At 51.5% G+C, this 27,646-nt stretch overlaps 1 protein-coding gene across 1 annotated transcript in view; it reads right to left on the reverse strand.

Moving 5' to 3' along the window:
- Positions 1 to 7,336: 7,336 nt before the first annotated feature.
- Positions 7,337 to 27,646, reverse strand: part of GYPC (glycophorin C (Gerbich blood group)) — a 43,624-nt gene continuing 23,314 nt past the window's right edge. Inside the window, exons 2-3 of the mRNA XM_060106507.1 lie at positions 10,160 to 10,210; positions 7,337 to 8,090 (exon numbers count right to left, since the gene is read on the reverse strand). Coding sequence (XP_059962490.1) covers positions 7,894 to 8,090; positions 10,160 to 10,210 — 248 coding nt within the window. The 3' untranslated portion in view covers positions 7,337 to 7,893. The remainder of the gene's footprint in view (positions 8,091 to 10,159; positions 10,211 to 27,646) is intronic.

Raw genomic sequence — 27,646 nt, forward strand, 5'->3', positions numbered from 1 at the left:
TGTCAGGGCTCTGGATTTATGAATTCACCCATAAACTAAGACTTCCCACCGTGTCTGCCTCTATTTGTGAGAGCAAAGCAGCAAAAACAATCACACCCGCAGCCATCTCCCTCACACACTAACAAAGAGGGGCAGAAAAGCCTTCTACCTTAAACTCCCTCATGTGTCTCAAGAAGCAGAAGATGCTTTCTGGGAATTCCCTGGTGGTCTGGTGGTTGGAACTTCATCATGCTTTCACTGCTGTGGCCTGGGTTTGATCCCTGGTGGGGGAACTAAGATCCCACCAGCCATGCAGCACGGCTGGGGGGGAAAGAAAAAGCAGAATTTTCTTTCTGATTTGCTGCTGAGAAGGCAGCGGTTATTTAGCTCGTGGCTAGGGGGTCATGGATGTGCACACTTATTCAACAGGTGTTTACTGAGCACCCTCAGTCCCAGGCATGGGGTTAGGCAACGCTTACCATGTTGAGAGACAGTTCTCCATGGGTCTCTCTCATTCCTTACATCGTGTCAGTGAGGCACAGGCTGTCCTTTGTTCTGGACCATCTTTGCAAGGATGTTTGTGGAACAAGTGGCCTTGGAGGATGGAGACAGTGCTTCCCTCCAGAGCGGAGGGTAGGCATGCTTACTTCCCATTATAATGGACTCAACTTCTCCTAGCCCAGCACTTGCTTCCAGAACTTAACCCACTCATGTGGACATGCAGCCATCTGGGACCATTCACATTGCCATGTGGGGTTTGGGGACAAAGAGAACTGATGAAAAGATGCTGGTATTCATGGCCCGGTTGTGCCATGAGTGATGAAGCCCTCGGTCTCTGAACAAGGACTCCTGTGCCTTCTGTCCACAACCGTGGAAGTGTTACAGAATGACCTGTTAACTCGAAAGCAGGTAAAATCTCAGCGCCTTCACCGTTCCCGACAAGCTTATTGCCTTATTGAATTTTATATTCAAAACACTGTAAAATTAAAATAGTTTTACTTCACTTTGTTCTTTCAAACTGAAACAGAGAAGTTAAGTAACTCTTCCTGGGTCACAGAGCTAGTTTGTGTCACAGGGGAGATTTTTGTTCCACTCTCTCTGATTCCACAACAACTCTCTCTCCATAACATGTGGAGCTGTTACACTGAAAACATTAAAGTGCCTGTAGGTTCATTGTGGCCCTGGGCCAGTTAAAATCCTCTTGGTCCCTTAAAGCATCCCTGTTGCCATGATGATAAAAAATACTCAGCGAGGAATGGCAAACAGCTGAGCAGCCTCTCCTCCAAAGGAACATAAACAAGATAAAATCATCATGAGTTCCTTCCACTGCTGAAAAAGTTCTCCTCTAATATTTACATAACAACTGGCTGGAAGCCCTGACCTACTGCCCTTTCTTCCGGTGAGAGGATGAGATCCATTTCCCACCCAGCAGGATGGGTGGAGTCATGTGAAATTCAGACTAAACAACAGCGTAGCTGGAGGGAACGGTGTGCTAAGGGTGAGGGACGTCTCGGCCCCTGGGTTGCGTCCAGACCTTGATGTGCCCTTAGAACCCTGTACATTTCCACGGTGCATTGCCACATCCTTATGATGGAGACTGACCTGTTTCTTCAGTGGCTCCCTGTTACCCATGGGACCAAGGTCACGGTCCATCTCTGGTCTATTGTGCAACTGATCCAAGCCTTGCTTTCTCTCTGAAGCCTTTCCTAAGTCCATGCCATCCCACAGGTGGAACTGGCCCCTCCCCACATTATCTATATCATTTCTCTTACAGCATCAGTAACACTTTTCCATGTACACTTATGTGCTTATCTCTTCCACAAAGCCACGCACCCTTAGAGTCAGGGCCTGTTATATTCAGCTATGTCACCCTCGCACTTAGATAGGTACCTGTTTGTGGGTTGCAGCTATACACTCTGACACATACAGACATATATGATCCATCTGTTTCTGGGTCTGAAATGTTATTTTTGAATTGAATACTTTTTAAAAGCACACATCACCCAATAAGGGTGGGTATGAATGACATGATGTCATCTAGTTGGTCATTTTCCTCTTGATAAGAGTAACCTGGTGGCAAACGTTGGGGGTGCTTGAGGTGTGGGTGAGGTATGATGGACCTGAAAACACTTACTGTCTCTGTCTTGCTAATCGTCCTGCCCAGGGCCAGCTCCCATGGCTCTGAGCTGCCTCTGTCTCGGCCAGTCCTCAGTGGGAATGGGGATGCTGGCACAGGAGCCCAGGCCGTGGCTGGCCGGGCCTGCTGGACGGCAGAGAGTCGGCCTGGGTGTGCTGGCCCCCTGGCATCCCTGAGTCCTGCTGCTGCCTGCTCTGCTTCCAGTAAGAACTCCCGCCGATTCACCTCAGCCTGTGGGGGGCAGGAGGCTCCCTTCCCCAGTCTACTGGCCAGACAGGCCTGTGTTCAGATGCTCCGTTGGCCTTTAGAAGCTGTGTGACCTCCAGCAAGTCCTTCCATCTTTCTGAGCCTCAGCTTCTACAGGTCTAAAGGAAGGATGAGGCGGCCCTCCTGTGAGGTTATGGTGCGGATGAAGGAGGACCATGTGCAAAGAAGCTGGGGTTCACTTAAGAGTGTCCCCTCTTCGTCCAGCCCTCCCCCCTTCTATCCCCCCTCTCTTCCTTTCCCCTCCACTTCCCTCCTTCTTCCTGAACAGCCCTGGAGACTTGGGGTGTGCACACTTGCTCTTATTTTTCCTGATTATCATCTGCTGCAGACCCGTTGCATGGAAGATCCAGTGCACTGTCGGGGGATGGATCAAAGATAAAGTAAACATTCTCCCTGCCCGGTGGGAACATTATTTATCTGCACATCCGTGTGTACTGGTTGCTGCGTGCACGTGTCCGTGTCCATTCTCTCACTAAGTTTCTCTGCTCCTTGGGATGGCAGCCTCACCTATGCAGTCAGCCTGTGACCTCTCCCTCCTGGGTGGCGTCTGCACTGAGCCTCCTTGGCCAACCCAGCCTTGCAGCTTCCATGTCACTGAAACAGGAGGGAAGGGGGCAGGGCACAACCTCTAAAAGAATGACATAGCCCTTGAGGACACGACATAAACTGGTTAGAACCAATTAGGTCCAAGATGGCAGAAGATTTGACTTCCAGTGGACCTTGAGCCTCACTCTACGCTCATTGTAATACAGTAGCTAAATGACACACCCACAGGAGCCATGACAGTTCTGATGCCGACCATGAAAGGCCAAAAAGTGGGTGGTGGCCCATTTCCTGAAAATCTCCGCCCCTTCTCCAAAATAGTTGGAATAATCCTCCCACTCTTTAGCCTATGAAATTACCCAGCCTATAAAAACTAACCACCCCATATTTTGGGGCCTCTTGCCTTCTGAGACAGACTGCACTCTCTCTGTGGAGTGTGTTTCTTCCAAGGCTGTTCTCGCCTTTTGAGATGAATCACATTCTGTATGCGGAATGTATATCTCTCTAAATAAATCTACTTCTTACATATCATTTTGTCTCTCACTGAATTCTTTCTATGATGAGACATAAAGAACCTGAGCTTCATTAAGTCCTGAGACAAGGTGTGTGATTTCAATTAAAAGACAGCGGGTGTAAGTCCCAATCTGAGCTGTGCAGTTTCATCACCGCTGCATCTTATTCTGGTTGGGCCTGGGACCCGGTGGGCTGGGGAGCAGGCTGTGCTTCCATAAAGTTTTCCAGGGCACTGGGTAGGCCAGGGGGATGAGGCTGAGGGGAGGGGAGGGAAGAAGTGAGGTGCCAGGGAGCCCAGCTTCCGTGAGCCAGTTCTCAGACTACAGTCAGTACAGATGGACATGGGGCTGTGGAGGGAAGGAGGGAGGGAGGGGTGACCAGTATTCCTCTTCCCACACAGGCACCAGCCCTCAGGGAGGCCCAGGGTCTCATCCTCTCCCTGGCCTTTTTAAAGGAAGGCACTTCTGAAACTGAGCACGACCCTGTGTGGCTCCTGGGCAGGGAAGCCTTTCTGTGTCCCCCATTTCTTGTTGGTAGGGAATAGACTCCAGCCTCCATGACCTTCCCTGAGTTCCAAAGGGCAGTTTCAAACAGTTGCTAATCAGGGAAGGGATGGGATGCAGAGACAAGGGAGGAGCAGCCAAGAAACAACAGTGCAGCCTTGGGGCAGGGTCCTGGTTCTGCCTCATGGGACACACATAACAACATCTTTGAGCTCTTCTGCAGAACTAAAACCCCCAGCAAATGGAAGATGCTAACAACTTGATGAAGCATTCTTCATTCCAGAGAGAAAGCCACAGTTTGTTATCCTTGAGAACCACAGAAGCTCATCAGGAGACCACCTGAGGCCAGAATAAAGGAGTACAGGTTCTGCACACACCCTGATCCTGATCAGCAACCCTGGCCTTGAACCACTGCTATAAAACTCCTCACCAAATCCTGCCCCCCCCCCAGGTTGGGGCATACAATTTTTGAGGGCATGAGCCCTCTGTGTCCCCCTCTGCCTGGCAAAGCAATAAAGCTATTCTTTTCTACTTCACCCAAAACTCTGTCTCTGAGATTTGATTTGGCCCCGGTGTACAGAGGCCGAGTTTCCAGCATCACTTCTGTGTGTGGGCTCTGGGTGCTCCCTCTGTGCCCACTGGACAGTGATCTGTGTTGAAACTCCTTGCAGACGAGGCCATGTGCCCACGTATTCTCAAAAACCTAAAGTGACGTCACAACAAAAAGGAATGTTAGAAGTCATTTAGTGCTTCCTAAATGTGGGGAACTCTTGGCCCACAGCTTGCAACAGGTATTCTGGGAAGAAATGGAGTCTCTGGCCAAATACATTTGGGTAGCACTGCCTGACTCTCCCTGTCCTGCCATACACACACTGGGATACCGGAGATGCTGAGGAGACTTGGCATTAGTTTAACTTCCCTTAATAGGCCATTTTCCAAACTTATCTGCACATGGAACACCCTTTTGGTTTGGGCTGTTTATCGCCACTTTGCCAAGCATTTTGGGACTTGGATACAGCCAAACCTTTTATTTTATAGATGAGAAAGCAGACGGCCAGCAAGCTTGGTCCTCTCACCCCCACCCCAGGGAAAGGCCTCAGCTTCTGAACAAGTCTCTTCCATCTCTGCCTCTTTCCTTCCCTCTGCTTCTCCCCCTGTGACTTCCGTCTCCCTTAGTTGGCAGCCACCCCTGCCTGAGCTTGGATCCCATCAGTCCTCTAAGGAGAGTCATAGGAGACCTTTTTGCTGACTCCTTGTATAGATGGCTCAGCCTCAAGAAACCTGAGCCCTGAGAAGTTCCTGGACACCTGGGCTGCAGTCTTTAATCTTGGAACTGCTGGTCTCCAGGTGAGGGATTGCTGAGCTGCTGGGAGTCTTAGAAAGACTCTCATGCAAGAGGATGGTTAGTAAGTTCACTTTAACTCATGGTTACTCCTAAGGAGGTGTTTAAATGTGATGCATTGAGGAAACTTCATTGACTGATACATACCCTCTATACATCCAACACCAGTTATTGACATCCGAAGACAATTAGTGCTGAGCACACGACACATTTGTTCCTGCCATCAACCCTGGGAGCTGACCAGGGAGGTCAAGAGAGTTGCCCAAGATTCCAGGACCAGGACAGGGGAAGTCAGGGCCCAAACCCAGGGAGCAGGGCCCTGCAGTCTGCACTCCAGCCTCTGGGAGCCATTATCACTAATGTTATCGTGGGAAGGATGGGGTGATGCTGTGATTCATAAGAAATATATATTTGGTCATTCAGACGACCAAAATATATTTTTCGTATATATTTATTTGGTCTTTGTCCACTGTTCCTGGCTCACAGCTTCCAAAACGCTTGGAATTTCCTAAGTGCTGAAGAGTGATAAAGGTGTTTTTTGTTATTTGAATGAGGTGATTTTTGGAAGCCCCTAAGGTTGGGGCCTGGTTGTCAGGGGAACCAACCACCTGACTAGAGGTTTGTAACTTTCAGTCTCACCCCCTTGATTTCCAGGCAAGAGTAGGGCTGGAGGTTGATATCAGTCATCATTGACCAGTGATTTAGTTAATTATGATTATGTAATGAAGCCTCCATAAAAACCCAAAAGGACAGCTTTTTGGCTCTTTTTCAGAGAGCTTCTTGTTGGGGGAGCCAGAATGCTTCTGTGCCACTGTGCTGGGGCCCTGTTCAGGACCTCACGCTACGCTATCACTTTACCTGGTTGTAGATTCCTAACCTTTAATAACCTTACATATATATATATATATATATATATATATATATATATATATATATATATAATTTTTTTTTTTTTTTGTGGTACGCAGGCCTCTCACTGTTGTGGCCTCTCCTGTTGCAGAGCACAGGCTCCGGACGCGCAGGGTCAGTGGCCATGGCTCACGGGCCTAGCTGCTCCGTGGCATGTGGGATCTTCCCGGACCGGGGCACGAACCCGTGTCCCCTGCATGGGTAGGTGAACTCTCAACCACTGCACCACCAGGGAAGCCCTATATATATATATATATATATATATATATATATATATATATATATATATATATATATATATATATTTTTTAAATTGAAGTATAGTTGATTTAAAATGTTGTGTTAATTTCTGTTGTACAGCAAAGTGACTCAGTTACACACATATATTCTTTTCCTCAGTTACACACACACATGCCTTGTTGTATGCTTTTACGTTATGGTTTATTGCAGGATACTGAATATAGTTCCCTGTGCTATACAGTAGGACCTTATTGTTTACCCATTGTATACATAATAGTTTGAAGTTTGGGGTTCAATAACTTTTGATAATAAATCGATAATCTGTGAGTAAACTGGTTTTCCTGAGTTCTGCAAGCCCTTCTAGCAAATGAGTTGAACCCCCGGAGGGGGTCGTTGGAACCTCCAGTTTGTAGCTGGTGGGTCTGTCACTGGCGTCTGTGGTGAGGGTGGTCCTGTAGGACTGAGCCCTCTACCTGTGGAATCTGATTCTGTCTCCGGGGAGACAGTGTCAGCATTGAGTTGAACTGCTTGTTGCTGTAGGGAAGCCTCCTCCGCACGTTAGAATTGGGCTTGGGAACCCTCTTCCGATGGCGTTCACTCATATTTTTAACAGGTCCATTTTTTCTAATACCAGGCATTTGGGAACCAATGCTTCAGCTAGTGCCCTGGGGGCTGGGGCAACCTATTTCTAGAGGGACACTGCACTCGTGCATTTGTTTCCTGAAGCTGTGCCCAGGTGGGGAAGACACATGCAGGTCACTGGGTCTTCCCTCTCTCCCTCCCTGGTGGGGCCCAGGAGCCATCTGTACAGACTGTGTTCTCTGACAACTGCCCCGTGGAGCCTGAAGTGGCCGTCCCAGTATCAGCTGGCGGAGTCGATCAGAGAACACAAAATTGCATGGATAACAAGTAAGCCCTTGGGCAGCCTTTATCTTTCCCTAAACAATCATAGTCATGTCATTTGACTCTGGATGCTCCATTACGTTTCAGATTTATTTCCAATCATTCAGAGCTGCATCCATGGGAGACAGAGGTGCCTTTGAGCTCCGGCACCTGCTGTTCCCCCCACATGTCAAGGGGTGACGTTTGATGTCTTTATCCGCAGTCGGCGTGATGATGGCTCACTCCTTGCTCCCCACTCCTAGGCCCACAGCCCCATTCACACCCAGCGAGGACTTCCATGCCCCACACGCAGGTGGCAACGTGCGCGGCCCAGGGGGAGCCGATCTCCTCCCTCTCTTCCCTCTGGCAGAGCCTGCCTGGGTCCCTGGGAGAGGCCTCTGCAGCTGGGTTCCTCCTTCGCTCCCTCCCCCACTGGGCGGCACCCAGTGTCCCAGGCGAGGTGCGTGTCTTGGGGTGCAGGGGGCGCTCGCGGGCTGCCTGGTGCTGAAGGTGGGGGGATGGGGCTTTCTCTCCTGGACGGGGAGGCGTTGGGGGGAGGTGAGTCCTGGTGAAGTCCTTCAGATGAAGTACTCCTTTCTGCTGTTGTCACCGTTGTCCTGGAGGGACGGGTCGTCCTGCAGGGCCGCGTCGGCGCTCTCGGCAAACTCCGTGCCCTTGGCCTCGTTGGTGTGGTACGTGCCCTTGTGCCGGTACATGTAGTGCAGCATGAGAAAGAGGAGGCAGACCAGCACGAAGGCCACGGCCGCGATCACGCCTGCAGGGGCGGAAGCACAGGGGTGTGTGTCGGGAGGAGTGGCCGGGCCGGGATCGGGGAGGACGCAGGCAGGACCCACAGGGCTGTGCTGGGCCAGACACACTGCCGGCCAGACACCAAGCCCAGACTGGCTGGCTCCTTCCTGCCTCACTCTTGCCCTGCCCAGGGCACTTGCCCCTCACCTGTGCCCATCTAAGCTACCCCTGACCTCCCCTCTCCCTCCGTGCAGCATCCTCAGACCGAGGCTGGAATCTTATCCCAGAACTGACCCTGCTCCGAGGCGCTCCCAGTCCGCTGAGGAAGGCAGACCTAAGTGCACCATCCAGGGAACGCGGCTCAAGGGTTTGCCTAAAACTGATAGGTTCACGGGACTTGGAACTTTCAGGGATTTTTTTTTTTTTTTTTTTAGAGGTAAGTTTAATTCAAAGAATTAGGTATTTTATACATAGCTATTAAAAGGGTGGAAACATTATTTTATAAAGACACAATCATTTTTTAAAACCTGGCAAATACAGAGAAACGTAAATGCACGTTAACATGTCCTTAATCCTTCGGCTCAGAAATCACCGAAGTTAACAATTTGATATCTTTCCCTCCCAAGAAGCATTCATGTTTAATCGAAGTTCTCCTTCAATCTTCAAATGAATGGCCCTCTCTAAACCTTTGTAACACTTTAGTATTTAGAACTTGCAATCATTTTCAAGCTCTTCTTACTGGAGTCCCTCTGGCCGATTTACGATTCTCCAAACACTTTTTATTTGACCAATTTTCCATGTCTTTCTGCACATGTTCTCTCTGCTGAAAATATTTTCCCCTCCCCTTGTCTTCCTGGTAAACTTGGATGCTGCCTTCAGAATCCAGCCTCTACCACCTCCTCTAAGAAGACTCCTTTGCCGAACTCTCCTGGCCCTGCAGAGCAAATCACTCCATCTCTCAGCATTTCTGCTGTACTTTGTAAATCTGATAACTCTTGAGCTTTAGAAGCAGGACAATCCCAGCTGAGGGGTTTCCTGGGCATGGGATTGAAGTGCGAAAACCAGGAAAGTTCCAGGAGCGGGCGGGGGCGAGGGCTGCCCCTGGAGAAGTGTGGTGAGTGCCCCTTAGCCCACAGCTCCCCTGTGCTCCTGGGAGGTGGGGTCTGCAGGAGGGGTTGGGATGTGTGGCTAGAGGGCTGGTCAGAAGGAAGAGGTCACTCAGGCCTTTGGAGTGATGGGGTGAGAGGGCAGGACCAAAGGTTTTGGGTAGGACTAACGGGTGGCATTCTCACGTGGGGAGGTTCAAGTGCAGGTGTTTGCTTTGAAACCCCAGAACAAACCCTCTGCCGTGACTTAGAAGGTGGGTTTACTGGGGGAGGGGCCTTTGGAGACTATGTAGAGGCTACAGACGTTCCCAAGTCCCAGCTTTGTGGGACAATTTCCTCAGTTCCCCGCTGCCTTTAGGGGACACTTCTGTCTGCATGATGTTAATGGTATTGTCTAAGAAAAAGAAGGTCCAGCCGTTCAGTGAGTAGAACATCAGGGTGATTGCCTGCTTTTATTTATTTATGTTGAAACGTGAAGTTCCCTGAGCTAGGAACGAGCTAGGGAGAAGTGTGAAGCTCAGAAGGACACCGCAAGCCATAGCTCACAGACTTTGCCTGTCCTGAAACAGAGTTTGGGGTCACAGCTGTGACCATTGGGGGCCAGGATGGGCTTCAGAGCAAGGCTAGGGCAGGGTTAGGATGGAGAGACAGGGGCGTGAGACCTACGACAAGGAGCAGTGTGGCTTGAGGGAGCCGGGAGAGAAGTCAGGGAACCCTGGTCAGCCCCCAACCCCACCCCTCCCTCACCAGAGTGGCCCTCCCTCCAGCCCCACTTCCCTGTGGATCTAGAGTCCTGACAGGCCCTGATGAAGGTGCCTTGGCACCTCACCCACCAGGATGCTGTGTTGGACATTTTCTTACAGAGCCAGAGTCCCCCGGTCCACCTTCAAACCACCTTTGAGGGAAGGAAAGCAGGGCCATGGCAGGTCCTTCCCTGAGTATTTCCTCTGACCCTCCTGGCTGTTTGAGGGGCCCCCGGACAGCGTACCTGCAATGACGGCGATGTCCATCTCACTCGAGGCTATCCCGGGGTCGGGCTCTGTGGACAGAACAGAGGAGCCTGAGGTGAGAGAGGACGGCTGCCCGTGCCCTGCAGTGTCTCCGCCAAGCCTGCACCCTCTGCTCGCAGGTGCACTGGCCCAGGGTGCATGGGAAACCGCGTGGCACGTAGACAGGCCTCTGGCCGGGGGCGTACAGGGCCGGGCCCAGTCTCTCCATGTCCGCTGACCATTGCTGGAGAGCATCGTGTCACCCCCAGGGCTATCAGACACCAGTATGGCATCTCCAGGACTGAGCCAGCCATATGTGAGCGACCTCTGCTGCATCCCTGACCCAGAGCCCTGCCTGCACCTGCAGATGCTCACCAGACACCTGCGGGGGTGTGAGGGCAGGCACGACTGTTTAGTGCAGTGTCACCTGCCTCTTCAGGCCTCAGCTTTTCTCATGATGATGGTAAAAACAGACAACCAGTGGGGTGTCTACACGTCAGGTGTTGGTTTAGTTGCCATCCATCTAGTATACCAGGTACATGGCATTATTAACCCATTTCACAGATGGGACACTGAGGCTCAGAGAGTGATGTGCCCACCATCACACAGCTGGTCTGGTGGGCGAGCTTGAGGCCAGGACTTAAGGCTGTGCTCCCTGCGGGGCACTTTCTCTCTTCTCACTTGAAGACGCCCCTCCCAGGAGGGCTCCTATCCAGAGATCTCTCCCTAAGACCCTCCGGAGGCCTCTGCATCCTTCTTCTGAGGGTGGGGCCACTCTGTGGTGCTATCCAAGTTACTAAGTGCGTTTTGCAGAAGCTCAGTGGTCTAGCCAGAAGGCTAAGATGTCCAGGAGAGCAGGAACCTTTCCTCTGGGATATGTGTGAGAGGAAGGATTTGCTAGAGCACGGAAATATCAGTGTTCACATGGAAATCCCATGTTCCCGTTACAAGGGCTCCACGTATTAAAACAGAGAAGGCTGCTTCATAATAGTCATTTCCGCTCAGATAATCACTTTAATTATAGCGTGATGAGGTCATTCTCCCCAGCGCAGCTGCCAGGTGCCTCTTTCTGATAAGAAGCTGGCTGGTGGTGGAGGGAAGCGGGGGCTCCAGGCTTGAGGCCCGGAGGAGGAGAGCCAGGCTGGGGGCTCTGAGGCCGGCTCAGAGCCTAGAGGTGGGGCAGAGGAGAAAACAAGGCCTCAAGTCAGCAAAGAGAGAGAGCAGGTATCAGGGCAGCGGGAGGGAAGTGCAGACAGGAGAAAGTCAAATAGATGCTGGACTTTGCAATCCAGGGTGGTCAAGTGCAGCCTGGGACTTAGTATCTAGCACACAGTAGGTACTCTAAACATTTACTGAATGCATGGTGGAGGGGATAAATGCACACAGTAAATGAATGCATGAGAGGCCAGAGTTCTAGAGCTTACTCCATCACGGAGCACCTCCCATTTCAGCAAGAAAGAATAGCCCCTTCCTTAAGTTGGCATGGATGGTTGTAGAAGCTCAAATACCCAGGATTGCTGTTAGGAATTTTCCAGGTGAAAGCAAGCCTTTCTTAAGTCAGTTTGTCCAAGGCAGCCAGGATTAGAAAGGACTGCTATTTCTTCTTTTAAAAACAATTAGCAATTCCTTACCATGTGCCAGGTACTGTTCTTAGCACTTAATGTGTTTTAATTCAAATAGTCCCTGTGACAATGCCATTCAGTAGCAGTTATTATTGTCCCCTTTTTACAGATTTGGAAGCTGAGTTCCAGCAAAGTGTAATTGATTTCTCTGGGTCAGAATCTCTCCTGTTTGAGCCTGAGCAGCCTCAAGATGACATGCCTAACCCTGCAGGGCCCTGCTCAGTGGTGAGCCTGGGTGAGCTGGGTGAGGACTAGAGGTATTCGGCTTGGATCACTTGGGGTGACTTTCTTGGCTTGGGCGTAGGGACCAGAGCTGAATTTGTTCAAGTTGTACCATGTGACTGGACTCCAGGGTAGTGACACTTCAGCCTGGCCAGACCTGACACCTAGGTGAGAACTGGCACAGAGGAGGAAGCTTGGGCATGTCTGGAATGGTGGGGATGGTATAAGACAGTGGTTGTCAAAATGTGGTCTCTGGAACAGCAGCATTTCCTGGGAGCCTGTTAGAAATGCACATTCCTGGGCTCCACCCCAGTCCTACTGTACTAGAAGCGCTGGGGCTGGGGCCCAGTAATCTGTGGTAACAGGCCTGCAGGTGATTCTGATGCACGCTCAGAGTTGAGAACTGCTGGTATAAGAGAAGGCTTCCCAGAGAGGGTTTATCAGGATGGGCTCTTGAAGGATGAATAGGAGTTTGTGGCACAAACAAGAGTATAAGCATTTCAGGTAAAGAGCCTAGCCCCTACCACAGCCCCTCACCTCTCTCTAGTTCTCAGTTTTCTCCCCAAATGACTGCTTGCCATCCATGGCACATAGGGTCCTGAAATCTGGGCTTTGACCTCTTGCTTCTGGAGATGCTGCAGTGAGAGTCCTCACTGGCTACACCACCTCATGCTGTTTCAGCCAGCAGCAATGATATGGGATATTTGCAGAAGGCTAGCTGGAGTGAGCTTGAATCTCTCCCAGGAAGTTGATGGGTCACTGTGTGATTGGATTACGAGCCTGGAATGAGAGTCCACCCCTTGCTGAGTTCCAAGGGTAAGTAGGAGCTTGGGATTAAAATCACTTCGAGCTCAGGAACTGGGGTGAGGGCCGATGAGAAGCTTGAGGGGGGTGGATTTTATGGCAAAGAAAGGTGTTATTTATGGCCAAGTGTGCATCTGAGATCAGAACAGACAACGGTCTACTCCTGAGACTGGACAAGCATGAGTGGCCTCCACCCTTTTTGTAGAGACCCAAAGTGCCCTGCACGTTTCCTTCCTAGCTCTCCTCAAGATTGCAACGCCCCCGCCAGAGAGAAAGCTCTTCGAGTCCCAGGACCGCATCTGTCTTACTCACAGTCCTGCATGCCTGGCACGGAGTAACAGTTGTTGAGAGTGATTTGAAAGCCTAGTCCTATCTGGGGAACAGAGGGTGAAACTGCGCCCTGCACTGTCCACATCACTCTGATGACCCTTGGGTTCAAATCCTGGCTTGACTGACTTAATGGCAGCGTATTCAGTAAAATGCTTAATACTGACTGGCTTTAGTTTCTGTGTGTGTAAACAGGATAACAAACCCACTTTGTGGTAAGGGTTAGAAATGATACACACACACATGATAAATATTGTATATATGTTATATAGACAGTTACTATGTGGTACGTAGCTCAGAATAGGTGTTTTTCAGTTGTAGCCACTGTTTTGATTGTGAGTCTTATTATTACTCTGGTTTGCATGGAATTCAGTGCCATTCACTTAAGGGACAAGTTCCCAGATGCTGTGGGTCCAGGCAGATGCTGGATGCTGGTCGTGAATTCCCAGCATCGTCCGGCTGACAGTCAGACAGCACCGGATGCTCAGTGTCTCTCTTTCGGGAAACTGTTTAGGGAGCTCTGATTTCTTCTGTGCACACACACCACAAGCATATGGATCTGAGTCATAGTGTAAAGGGGGTTTCTTACTGAGGGCGGATTTTCCACGATTTTCGGAGACTGTGATTTAGACAACAACATGACAAGAGGGAATACCCGAAACCCTTTGTGTCCTACAGTGTCAGGGTCAAGTATAGCCCGTCTAAGAGATCAAGCAAGGAGCAGGCAGATGGAGAACAAAGCACGGCCTCATGCCAGTGAAAGCTGATGTAGGTGATGGCAGCCGAAGGGCCAAACAGCCTGATACCTCTGGGCTTCTGAACACCCCCGTGTGGCCACCCAGCTGCAGGCCTTGCCACAAGGCCAGGGCCAAGGGCAGGGACAACAGATGTTTCCCGTAGCTGTGGATCCAGAGGGGGAGAGGAAGGGAAGGGCTGTTCCTGCCCCCAACTCACATGCAGGGAAGTCACCACCTCCCATGGAGCCATGGTGGGGAGCGAGGGCAGGGATCAGGGAGGGAGGCTGATGCTCTCCTACAGGCCTTGGGAAATTTCAGGGGTGGGAAGACTGTTCCAGGACTAGGGAAGTTCTGACACAAGTCCCGGGGGCTCAGCCTCAGCGGGGGAAGCAGAGGGAGGAGGACTGACTAGGCAGCAGGCTCTGGGCGAAGTTGCCACTTACGTTCCTCACGGCAAGCGAGCCAAAGGGAAGTGTTTGTCCCCAGAGAGCTTGAGCAAGTGGTCGACATCTCACAGCCAAAAGGGGCAGAGTCTGTGCTGTAACCTGGCATCCCCGGCTCTAAACTGTGTACCCTCTCCAGAGTGCAAGCTGCCATGGTTGGGAATGGCTTTTCTCCTGTGCCATCTGCAACGTGGCAGCAGCCAGAGCCCTGCTGATTCTCTAGGTCTGCAGGGTGGTCCGCTGCGTGTTTCCTGGTCAAAGGCAGCCCCCCTGGGAGGTAGCAGGGTGCAGAGGGGCTGCCCCTCCATGCAGGCGACATTTTCTGCTCCAGCTGGCAGCTTGGGTACCGCTAACAGGGTGCAGCACAAAGCACTTTAGCAGCAGCTGGATTCTCGGGGCTCCAGTGGTGCTTCTCAGAGGTCAACAGAGAGCAGTGCTCAGGCACTGGCTCCAGGGACACAAGCCGACACTCCTGTTGCCACCAAGAGCCTTGCTTCTCTTGTGTTTTCCGATGAACCTGTGCTGGGAAGTTCTTTTTCCTGCAAGGGTTTGTCTTCAGCACCTCCTGACCCACCTCTAATGGTTTTTCCTATTGCCTCAGGGGTCCTGCAAGAAGCACCCCATTCCTGTTTCCCATCACCCACCTGGTCCAGCCAAGAGGAAGAATTCAGGCACGGCACAGAAGACTCTGGGAAGAGTAAGATTATTTAAGCCTTAGTAGAACGAAGGGAAACGCTTGTGGACCAGAAGGTTTATCATCAAGTCCTTGAAGAATTCATGGCATGACAACGGTGTCAATGCCAGCAATTAGCAGACGTGGCAACCACATCTGCTGCTTGATGGTTTGCTCTGTGCTACTTACACCGAGAGCCTTCTTTTTCAGGGGGCTTAGTGGGTGATGGCTGTGCGTGAGGCTGACTTGGGTTCAGGGGAAGGACAGGAACGTTTGTGGCCCTAGATAGTTCTCATTGGCTCCCACTGGAGTTTCTCCTTCCTTTTCTAGATTCTGGCCTCAAAGGCCTGATGCAAGGGAAGTAGAAATCAGCTGACAATTGACGTTTACTAACTAACTTTCCTTTGTGGTAAGAAAAAGGTCAAAGACATTTACTTTTCTTTGATGGTCTGTTGTTATCTCGCACTGAAAGGCTGTAGCATTCAAGCTACAACAGGGGAAGAATGGGTCTCAGAATATAAGAGCCCCAAGGAAAGAAACGGATAGCTCAGTATCCACTGTCCATCTCTCTTGCAAGACAGCCAAGGTTGGCTGAACAGTTAGCATTTGCCCAGCCCCAGGCTTCACCGGATGCAGAGAGGATGAGGTCTGTCCCCAGAAGGTTTAAGACTTGGTTGAGGAGACACGACACATTTACATGAAAAGTTAGACTCTGTGTGTTTAAGTGTCAAAATGAGCAATAAAGACGTGCCTGGGAAATAGAGTCACAGATGGAGAAACCAAACTTATGGTTACCAAGGGGGAACCGGGGTAGGGATAAATGGGAGATTGGGATTGACATATACAGACCACTATATGTAAAATAGATAACTAATAAGGACCTACTGTGTAGCACAGGGAACTCTACTCAATACTCTGTAATGGTGTATATGGGAAAAGAATCTAAAAAAGAGTGGATACATGTATATGCATAAAAAATTCACTTTGCCGTACACATGAAACTAACACAACACTGTAACTCAACTATACTCCAGTAAAAATTAACTAAAAATAAACTTTCTTTAGCACCTACTACATCCCAGCAACGTGGTGGATAGTTAAGGCAAGGCCCCTGCCTTCAAGGAGCAGACCGTACAGCAGAGACAAGGACGTCTGTGGGTAACTTTGGAAAGGGCAGGTTTCTGCGTTCTCCCGAAGGCTTCCTGGAGGGGGTGGTCCCCAAGGCTGGCCTGCTGAGATGCTGCGTGGGTGATGCCAGCAGCAGTGGTGAGGGAAGGACGTGGAGGGAAAGCTCACGGTGGGTCATCGGGTGTCGGGGTCTGGGCTCCCGGCAGCTGCAGGTTATATGCTGGGGAGGGGCGTTACCTGCCTGCAGCCTCCAGCAGGTCACCCTTCCTATCTGTGCAGAGAGCCTGTGTCCCCTTCTCCGGGCTTGCAGACCAAATTCCCCGGACAAAGTACCTGGCCAGGCGAGGCCAATGTGCATTTGACCTGCCTTTTATCAGAATGTGCCTGCCATTCTCAAGGTCAAAACTATTGCCCTCATGGTCCCTGTGTGTCACCTTATAAACAGTCTCCCAGCCCCAGGGCTGCCAAAGTGCTGTGCAATGTTATTACACTGCTCTGAAACCCCATCCAATGATCCAGCCACGTTTTCCTCCTCCTGGCTGTGATGCTGCATTCCCTGTTGCCCTGGTGCCTGATGCTGCTATATAAAAACAGGCACAGATGTCTGGTGGGTACCGGAGCCTTTCAGGCTACAACATGCCAGCCACACCAAAACACTGGTGGGTGAAGCACTGGGGCCTGCGAGAGGGCAAGGAGAGGTAGACTCCATGCTCTGGAGATCAGAGCCATTCCCGGCATCAGTAAACTGGGGAAGATGCAGCCTGGGGGCAGAGGCAGGAGAGGGGGGTCTTCCTGCCTCTGGATCCTTGCTCAGGGAGTTTTCATACTCAGGCATTGTCGTGTGGGGGATATGCTCAGGGGAGGGGAATTGAAAGCTGAGGATGCTGTAACTCACAACCCAGAGTGTCCAGGCTTTCCTCCACCTATATTTCCCTGCTATTACCCCTGAGCTTTTTGTTGTTTTTAAATAGAGCCTTATTCCAATACAATGACCAGTCTGCCTCAGTTGAGCTACAGGGTCTAAGTAAAAGGAAATGCTGCTTTGTCTCTCTTCCTGGGGCCAGAGTATAAAAAATGGAGCCCCTGGGCTTCCCTGGTGGCGCAGTGGTTGAGTCAGCCTGCCGATGCAGGGGATACGGGTTCATGCCCGGGTCCGGGAAGATCCCACATGCCGTGGAGCGGCTGGGCCTGTGAGCCATGGCCACTGAGCCTGTGCGTCCGGAGTCTGTGCTCTGCAATGGGAGAGGCCACAACAGTGAGAGGCCCGCGTACCGCAAAAAAAAAAAAAAAAAAAAAAAAAAGGAGGCCGTGTCTCCCCAGCCCAGGATGGTGACAGCAATGGGAGTCAGCAAGAAGCCCTAAAAGGCGGGGGAGGGAGCATCTGGGGAGACAAGGGTCTGCTGAGCAAGATGAAGTTGCCAGTGTCCACATGCGGATGCTCCTCTGAGAGAGGGAACCTTGTCAGCTTGGGCTGTGTGGGGTTTGGGGTTTGTTCAGGAGGCAGCAAATATCCCCACGGCACGGAGTGAGGAAAGGGAACCACCGTTGCCTCCCCACACCCTGTGCCCACCGCCTCCTGAGGACCTGAGGGTTTCTAAGAAAATGGAATGCAAAAGAGACAGGAAGACGGGGAGGAGAAGATCCAGTCCGGCTGCTGTGCCTGGTCCTGGGGAGGATGCTGGCGCTTGGTCTCCGTCCGCTGCTCAGGCTGGGGGTTGGGGGGTGAGCTGGAGAGGTGTCTGGTTCAGCAGGCGTCAACAGAAGCTCGGACTTGAGACAATGCAAGACCACGGAAAAGAGCTCAGCAGGTTTGCTCTTCCCGGGAGGAGAGAAAGCCTGCCCTGAAAAGAGCTGGTGTGGCTTCAGCTCACTGGGAGAGGAGCCCCAACTATTTAACTTCTGACGTGCACCTGTTCCTTTATCAAGCGCACTGATCTTCACGTTGAAAGGAGAACAAGAGGAAACGGAAGCTGAGGAGGAGAGGAGGAGGATGTCACCCGGGAGTGAGATAGCGTCCCTGCTCTGACCAAGGTCAGGGTCCAGGCTCCGGAGGCCCTCACACCCCACCGGGAGGGGGACGGACTGGAGCCCTCCTATCCGCGTGTGCACAGGACTGCGCTCAGCCTCTGGGGTTTGTGTGACATCCGGGTCAGTGTGTGGAGCTGGTGTCGAGGCCTCTTATGCTGTGGCCGTTCCCAGCTGATGGCCCTCTCCTTCGTCTTACTCTGTCCAGCTAGGTCGAGCGGCACCTCGGAGGTGCGATTCGTCCTCATGGGCAGTTCTGCAGCTCTGTTCCCGATTCCTACCCAGATCCAGCCTCAAGCTCCCCAGGCTTGGCTGGGCTCAGGGGTCCCCAAACACAGTCCATTCCCAAGGCCCCATCTTCCTCCATCCTCCCGAGAGGGGCTGTGCCTACTCAGAGCTCACTCCTTGACTCCCCTCTGGACTCTTACATGTGCTTCAGCAGCTCACACAGGGGTGACTCTCTGACCTCTGATCCCTAGAGGAAAAGAATGCCTGATTCCAAGGGTGGACAGACGTGGCAAAAAGCCTGGCACAGAACGAGGGTTCAGTACGGTGGGTCCTCCAGGGAAACAACCTCCTTCACGTCTCTGTTTCTCTTTCAGGGCTAAAGGAGCCTGGCAGCATTTGGGAGGAATTGGCTGAATTATGGATAAAGAGGGAACAGATAAATTACTTACCGTCCACTGAGTACAAGACGCAAGGCCCTAAGGAGGGAAGGAATGAAACACCCTAGGAGTCTTACTAGTCTTCTCAAATGGCACGTTACCCATCCTTCCCATCTCGAGGTAGGGTGGCACCTATAGCATAGGGCAGACTTGCACAGGCAAGTTACCCCACGTCTTGGAGCCTCCCCTCCTGTCTCTGTTACACAGAGACAGTAAAACCCCGGCCTAACAGGACTGACAGCTGAGGCCCTGGTTCCCAAACTTGACTGTGCATCAGAAGTGCCTGGGGGATGGGATCTGTTATGTCCCAGCTCCCTGGGTCACACTGTCCCCGCCGCCCAGATTCTGAGTCAGCAGGTCTGGGTTGCACCCGAGAGTCTGCATTGCTCACATGTTCCCAGGCAGTGCTGCTGGTCCAGGAGCCTCCCTTTGAGAACCGCTGAGCTCAGGACCGTAAGTGCTGCTTACAGAGCACGAGGCTCCATTCAAACACTGTTACACACCTCCCTTTGCAAGGGTGCAATATTAGGCTTCAGCAACTAGAACTGGGGGGGCCTGGTACCCCCTCAGCAACGCAAACAAGCAGCCACCATCACAGCTGTTCTGGTCACGGCCTGAGCTCAGCACCCTTTCTTTCAGGACCAGATGATATAGCTGGAGACCCGGCACAGTAACACACTCTGAGAATTTGTCACCTCTGCTGGCTCCCCTGCCTGGCCTGGCGAGGGGACAGGGACACTGTGGCAGGGTCTGGTAGCTGCCCGCGCCCTCTGATCAATGACCTGTCAGGAGACTGCAGCCTTGTTCTCTGGAAATTCTGAAAGGGTCCTCAGCTGCCCTGGATGCCCACGTGTGCACTGACTGCGCTGAGACCCAGGGAAGGAAAAAGAGCCACTGCTGATTCAGCGAAGTACCCCTGGGCTCCCATGATGCGGCAGGAAACTGCTTCTCCAAGGGAAGGTGTCTGGGGCACCAAAATGGCAAAGGAAGGAAGTGGATTCTTGGAGATACGGGGCTGGCCCAAAAGTTTGTTCGGGGTTTCCCATAAGATGGTACGGAAAAAAACCCAAACGAACTTTTGGCCAACCCAATATGTTGAGGCGCCAGAAAAGGTGCTGTGTATCTCAATCAGCATTGCTTTTGGCTTCCCAGATCCCAGCTCCACCAGAACCGGCTGAAGCTCAGAAGGCTCTGGACATGCTTTTTCCAGCCCCAGCTCCATCTAGGTGTGGGAAGACCGAGAGTATACAGAAAGCTCCCCCTGCCTACTGGTGAGCTGAGCGCGGCGGCCAGGCACAGAGTGGACGGGGGCGTCATGAGGGGCGGTCCTGCAGGGCGACTGAATCCCCCGCCCCAGACCTAGACCACCTCGGAAGTGCCAACCTCAGTCTCCTCGTGTGTCCAATGGGATGGCGCTCCTCTGTAGGGTCCTCGTGAGCTAGTACGTGGTGAGCACCTGGGACAGCGCCTGGCGTAGACTGGCCATTTGACTGTCACTATTATCCTTGTCCACAGTGTTGACACAGCTTCGGTCAAAGTGGGATTCTCACAAAAGGGCAACTTTCATTCTCTCATATGCTCTACGGCCAATGTATCACCCTGAGCATCAAACACTCCATTTCTAGTCATGGATCTAGAGAAATCATCTGAAACAGGAACAAAAATTCATTCTTGGCAAAGTGTATTGTCATTGGGTTTAAACTGGAAAATAAAAGAGGACAATCTAAATGCTCCACGTGGAGAAACTTGTTCTGTCAATTACGATACACACACAGGACAGAATCTTCTGCAGTTGCTGAAGGCATGGGTGGGAATTCTGAGCGGCAGGAGGAAATGCTTACAGTATGATTTAATGGAAAGGAACAGGACTCTAAATATAAACTATGTTAAATATGCAAAAAAAAGTCTTAGTAAAAGGAATGAAAGGACATATACTTTCCTGAGATGGTGGCTTTTGGGTGGGAGCTAGGTTATGGGGGTATTGTTTTCTTCTGATATATAGTTTTCACACACATATACATTCATATATATACATTCATGTACACACATGGCCTCCCATGACCCGCAGCCCTGCCAGTGACCCCCCTGGGCTGACGCAAGGGCTCCTCTAAGGCACGGTCCCCAGGCTTCACTGGCGGGCCTGTGAGCATCTCAGGTTGGTGACAGTTATGTCCCAGCCAGGGCCAAGTATGTGGCTGGTGGGTAGGATCCAGGTATGATGGAGAAGACAGTTCTGTAAGGAGAAGCTGTGCCTCCCAGTGAGATTCGGAGGCCCAGGAAATGGGCCAGCAATGCTCTTTTCAGTCCTCATTTCAGGCTGGGGGACCAGCGTGGGGACCAAGAACTTGACCTCTCCAGCTTAGGGAAGAGCAGAGGCCAGGGTTATAAAACCTCTCCCAGGGGGCACCCTGGACATCTGGCTGCTATGAAGCTTTATCTGAAGAGAATGTCACTTCCTCCACAGCCCTGGGAAAGCAGGACCAGCCCCCTGCTAGATCTGTGTTTGTGCCTTTGTTTGTTCTCCCATTCATACCACAAGGCTCAGCCACTCCCCTGGCCGCCGCTTTTCCAGGGACTATATTGCCTGGGGCTCTCTTCCTACTGGAAACCCTCTTTTCTGGATATGGATAATGATGTAATTGCCACCATTTGGGGGCTTGCTTTATAAGTGCATGTATTGGTGCAATTTCTTACAAGAACCTCGGAGGTGGATGCTATAATGCCTATCGCTTTACAGTGGAGGAAACTGGAACTTGCCCAAGGTCACACAATGGTGACAGGAGAGACTGGGATGGGGTCTGTCTGATTCCAAAACTCATTCTAGAATCATCCCTTCAGAGAAGGTTCACTGAGGGTCCATCATGTTCCCTGTTTTATTTTTTATTTTTATTTTCATTTTTTTTTTGCGTTACGCAGGCCTCTCATTGTTGTGGCCTCTCCCGTTGTGGAGCACAGGCTCTGGACGCGCAGGCTCAGCAGCCATGGCTCACGGGCCCAGCCGCTCCGCGGCATGTGGGATCCTCCCGGACCAGGGCACAAACCCGCGTCCCCTGCATCGGCAGGCGGACTCTCAACCACTGCGCCACCAGGGAAGCCCCCTACTTTTTTTAAAGTACATTTTTTATATTAATGTTCCCTGTTTTAGATCCTGAGGGTCTAACGGTGAACAATGCAAAGACCCACCCTCAGGGGGCTTCCATTCTAGGGGAGGAAGCAGACAACAGGAAGTTAAAAATATGGATCCATGATATAAGGCCAGGGGGTGATAAATCCTGAAGGAATAAAGAAGTGAGAAGGGGAGAGAGTGTGATCAAAAGGGTGATCAGGGAGACCACCCAGAGGGGGCAGCTTTGGGGCTGTGCTAGACTGAATGCTTGTGTCCCCCCCAAATTCACACGATGAAACCTAACCCTCCATGTGATGGAATTAGGAGGCCACTGGGGGTGACTCTGTCATGAGTCCTCATGAATGGGATTAGTGAGTGTCCTTGTAAAAGAGACCCCAGACGGCTCCCTCAGCCCTTCTGCCACGTGAGGACCCAGAGAGAAGACGGCCAGCTATGAACCAGGAGGTGGGCCCCCCACCAGACACCACGTCTGCTGGTGCTTTGATCTTGGACTTCCCAGCCTCCAGAACTGTGAGAAATACACATCTGTTGTTTTAGCCCCCAGTCTGTGGTATTCATTATATCATCCAGAAAGGACTACTACGGGCTGAAATAAGGGAGCCCTGCAGACATTGGAATGAGGAGTGTTCCAAGCAGACACCAGACAGGCGATGTGTTCCTGGGTGACCCAGGGACCATGTGGCTGCTGCAGAGTGAGCAAGGGGCAGAGTGTAGAAAGGGCGGTGATGGCACGACAGGCTGGACCCTATGGGCCTCTGCGAGGGATGGGAGGCCAGGGCGGGGGTCCAGCGGGAGCCGTATGGACTGTGTGTGCTTGAGGCCCATCACTCTGGCTGCTGTACTGAGTGAGGACAGACCCTGGGTGAGGATGGGAGAGGTTACGGCCATGGTCCAGGCAAGTGCTTGGACCAGAACCCTGGTGGTACAGGTGATGAGGGACAGGGAGATTTTGGATATATCGGGACTGTGGGGCAACTGGGGTTTGATGACGGATTAGATGCGGAGTGTGCAAATAAAGAAAAAATATATAGAAGAGTCATAGTTTGGGCCTGAGCAGGAAGGATGGAGTTGTGGTTCACTAGGAGGGGGGCCTGGGGGCAAGGTCTGGTGGGGGGCGACATCAGTGCTGGCTGAGTGTGTGTTATGCTCAGGGAGCCTGTTAGATGTGAAATGCACAAAGGTTAGTTTTGAAGACTAGTTAATCTATTTTCTTTTTCTTTTTTCTTTTTTTGCACAGAAGCTGCTAATCTAGGACCTACGTGTGAACAACTTTATATATGAATATTTTTTGTGCTTGGTTTACTTGGGTTGGTATGATACATTATAGTTAAGTTCCTTGAACACTGTGGATCCCCCTAAAGTGTATGAATGGCTGGGGCTTTGTAGATCAAGGGACGTTTTCCCCCCTTGCTTGAGGAGAGCTCGGGGAGAGGTGAGGGCTGAGGGGGGGGCTGGGGGGAGCCAGTCTCCAGCATCTTGATGGTACCCACAGACCCCCATGAGTGTGAATGAAGGAGAGGACCCAGAGCTGAGACCTGGAGCTTGGACATGTGGAGCCCAAGACGAAGCAGGCAGCGAGCCAGGAGGAGCCCAGGAGGAGCGGTACCTGGGAAACAGGGCCACCCACCCCTGCAGCGGCTGGGCGGCCCCATCACAGCTTTCCTCCTGCTCCGTCTACAGCTGCCCAGTGCTCCCCGGGGCCTGTGTATGTACTAGACTCCACCTCCTCACACACTATAAACATATAAACCGCTGAGACCTCCCCCCTCTCTCCTGCGTCATCAAATCGGCCCCCCAGCAGATCCCCCCTGACAGCACGCTGTTCTCCAAACTGAAGAAAAGACAGACCTCCCTTCTGCACACCCTGTCTCTCTCCCACTCCTGGCCCCTTTCTCTGCCCCCCTGTACAGCAAACTCCTCAAAAGGATTTCTATACCTTCTTTCCATGTTGCAGGTACTTATTTTTTTGAGTGAAATAAGCTGCCTTGATAATGTTGGTGCTTGGAGGGGTGAGTGGGGGAAGCAATTGGACAGAGCATTCAGGTTTGGAATCACACCAACAGGTGTGGACCAGTCAGTGTGAGGATGTGTGAGTGTGTGTGTGTGTGTGTGTGTGAGAGAGAGAGAGAGAGAGAGTGGGGTGTGCTCCCAGCCATGGTCAGCTGTTTGAATTCAGGTACACAAGAGGGAGAAGAGCTGTATTTATTGATCCAAGCCTGGGCCAGTAGGAGAAAAGGAGAAAAGGAGAAAAGGTTAAGAGTTCATTGGGCGTTCAACAGAAACCATCTGGGGATACAGCAGTAAACAAAATAGCTGAAAGTTCTTGTTTCTCTGGAGTTTACATTCAAGGAGAAGGATACAGACGAGAAAAAGGAGAAATAAACAAGCTATGGAATATACTAGATAGTGCAAAGACAGAAAACAAAGCAGAAGGGAGGAGGGGGCTGTGAGTGGGAGTCACAAATTTAAATACTGTGGCCGGGGAAGGTGGCATTTGACTTAGCCCTGAAGGGGGTGAGGGAGGGAATATCTGGAGAAGAGTGTCCCCCATGGCGGGAACAGCAGGTGCAAAGGCCCTGGGGTGGGAGCAGCCCCAGTGTATTTAAGGACCAGCCAGCAGGCCAGTGTGGCTGGAGTGAAGTGAGCCCGGGGTGAGCTGTAGAAGATGCAGTCAGAGACTTAAATGTGGCTGGATCATGGGCCTTGAGAGCACTGGACGAGCTTCAGCTCTTATTCTAAAATAGACGGGGGCCATGGAAGGATTCTGAGCAGAAGAGTGACATGAACTGACCGTCATGCTGTCAGGTGCTCTGGTCGTTGTGTAGGGGAAGGGGACCAGCTGGGGGCCACGGTACCATCCAGAGGAGAGAGGATAGTGGCTCGGACTTCAGTGGGAGAGGCGAGAGACGGTGGGCTTGGAATGGCTTTTCTAGGGACTCTGATGATGGGCTGTGGAGTCTAAGATGCTCAGGGGAAGAAGTGAGGCGATGGAGGGTGGTGGATGGCAGGCAGCGGTCAGGTACTGGATTCGCGGTGCCCATGCGGCTGAGGAATTGCCAGAGTGGAGATGTGAAGTCAGCAGGGGCCCGAGCTAGAAATGCCATGAGCTGTCAGGGAGCAGGGTGGTGGAAGTAAAGACTTTGGAAGTCTCCGGGCATGTCTCATTTTGCTTACGACTGCAGGAGCAAGAGCTGATGCCAAAAGCGGGGAATTGGGGTAAGTGGTGTGTGTGTGTGTGGCGGGGGAGGATGCTGGAGGTGGTATCTCAGAGAGATGGCAGATGATTGCCTGGCGGTGGAGAGCATGATATGCGCATCAGGGAGAAAGGAATAACAGTTGTCTCCAAGTGGCCCATCTCCACGCTGCACCTGGTGGCAAAGAGCGGGAGGGAAATGGTCACCACCTAAGAGGGCCAGCAGTGTCCTGAGGAGAGGGAAGGTGTGCTCAGTGGGACTGGGGTGGGAGGCTGGATGGTGCAGCCTGTGGTTCCCATGGGCTGAGATGTCAGGGAGATGGCAGGTCTGGGGATGGGGGTGACCGAAAGGCCTGGGGGTCCAGACGTCCTTGGCATCTGTGTGCCCTTCTCCCTTCCCTGGAGCTTTTCTCTTCCACATCATTCAGTCCCCTGGACGGACCCTCTGGGGATTCAAGGGCTAAGAGCACTGGCGTCAAGTCCATGGGGCCTGAGAATCTGGGTTGTCTGTCCTTTCCCATTGCCTCGGTGTTGGGGACCAGCAAGCCACATCGAGTCCACGTCCCACTGCCCAACATTTCAGAATCTCTGGACTCTCCCAGCCCTCATTTCAGGTAAAAATCCTCTAAATTTGTCTTTTATTGTTGTTTCTTGTGTGTAGTGAGCCAGCTGGCCAGAAGGAAGCTCCTGAGGGGTGGAGGTGCTGCACCATGCTATAGATGCTCCTGCTCGGTCATGGCGTTCAGGTCACGTCACCTCCTCTGAGAAGCCTTCCCGGATTTCTGCATGGGGCCTGTGTGCTCCTTCCTCTATTCCTGCAGGGGCAGCAATCTTTCTCGTATACGTTTTAGGCTATGCAGCCCACATATGGTCTCTGTTCCACATCCTTCTTTGTTTTATCGGTTCGTTTGTCTGTTTTTTTTTACAACCCTTTAAAAATGTACAAACCCTTCTTAGCTAGTTGACTCTACTGAAATAGGTCACAGGCTGGGTTTAGCCCACAGGCTGTAGTTTGCCGAACAACTCATTCAAATCCTCATTAAAGTGCTTTGCTGACGTCTAGCTTTGCACTAATTTTGGAGCTACTAGAGGGTGAGGATTGTATCTGACCCCTCACCCTCTGACACAATGCTAGGTGAGTGAATAAGTGATGTTGCATAAAATATCCTCTGACATTTCCCAACTGACTCTTTTATCATTATTTTTTCTACACACCTGCCTCTCACATGTTAAATAAATAACCTCCCTAAGAGTCTCCACGTCAGCTATTAAACAGTCACTCCACAGACGTACACAAAGCTCCCAGTGATATTAATGGCTGTCATTTATTAAGTTCTTTGTTGGCAGCAGACTGTTGCAGAGGTGAAGCCAACATTGTGTGTGTGTGTGTGCACGTACGCGAGCGTGCGTGCCTGTGCATACGCACACGTGCTCACCCATGTGATTCAAATACAGACTACTGGTCCTCTGTGCATCCCACGGTCATGCTGACGTGCTCTCCACAGTCCCAGCTTTCCAGCTGGATCAAGTACGCTAATCCTTACCACTTCTCCAAGGACTTAATTCACTTAAAAAATCATATAATTGCATTTTCAGCATAATTAGGTACCTAATTACATGACTAAATGTCCTCAGTCAGGCTGCATGTGTAAAGAATGAGGGTGTAGTTAGCCATGTTTTGTTATTAGGTTTCCAGGAGACTCATCAGTTGGTAAACGGGAGGCAGAAAAGGTTTTTCTCTTCCCTTCATGGGGTTTGACAGGCAGGAAAATGAGCAGGACAGTGAGGGTGGTGGGAGGTGGTTGGGGACTTGTGCTGCCCTGGGATCTCGGTTAAAGCCTCGGGAGAGCCTGTCAGATGAGGGCATGGAGTACTTGCAGTCTATAGACAGACACTAGCACTCCCCTCCAGGATGTGCTAACAGGAGGTCAGAGTGACCTAGAGACACAGGACCTTCAGTTCATGGTCCCAAAAGGTGAAGATGGAACAAAGGATCCTCAGTGGAAGGAAAGCGTGGTCCTCCTCCACTCCCTGGAATGCTTCTCCTCCCCTCAAGCCAGGGTAGGGGCTGCACTAAGCGTTGCTGCGTTCTCCCCACTCTGGGTGGAAGCGTCCCTGAGCCTCACCATTCCTATGTGTGCAATGGGACCATGAGTGAGCCTCCCTCTGGGGGCGGTTGTGAGGATGACAAGAGATGATGTGTATGATGGTGTGGGATGAGTCTGTGTGCAATACACATTAGCTGATACTGAGTGATACCACTGTGATTTCTTTTTTCTGCTGAAATAGTGTTTGAAAAGGGTGCTAGGAAAAAGAGGGTGCATTCTGATCTAAATACTGGGAGCGTGTTGCTTGGGGTCGTGGTAAAGAGAAGGGCGAATGTACATCAGCAAACTGCTCTTTACAAAAAATTGTCTGAAAGTGCTTCAAGGGGGCATCTTGTTGTGGGTGAAGGGAGCATGGGTTGCAGTGCCAGAGAGATATGACTGTGAGTCCAGGCTCCTCCACTATGATGTCCAA

Source organism: Mesoplodon densirostris, chromosome 8 (genome assembly GCF_025265405.1).
Source record: "Mesoplodon densirostris isolate mMesDen1 chromosome 8, mMesDen1 primary haplotype, whole genome shotgun sequence".
Taxonomy (NCBI): domain Eukaryota; kingdom Metazoa; phylum Chordata; class Mammalia; order Artiodactyla; family Ziphiidae; genus Mesoplodon; species Mesoplodon densirostris.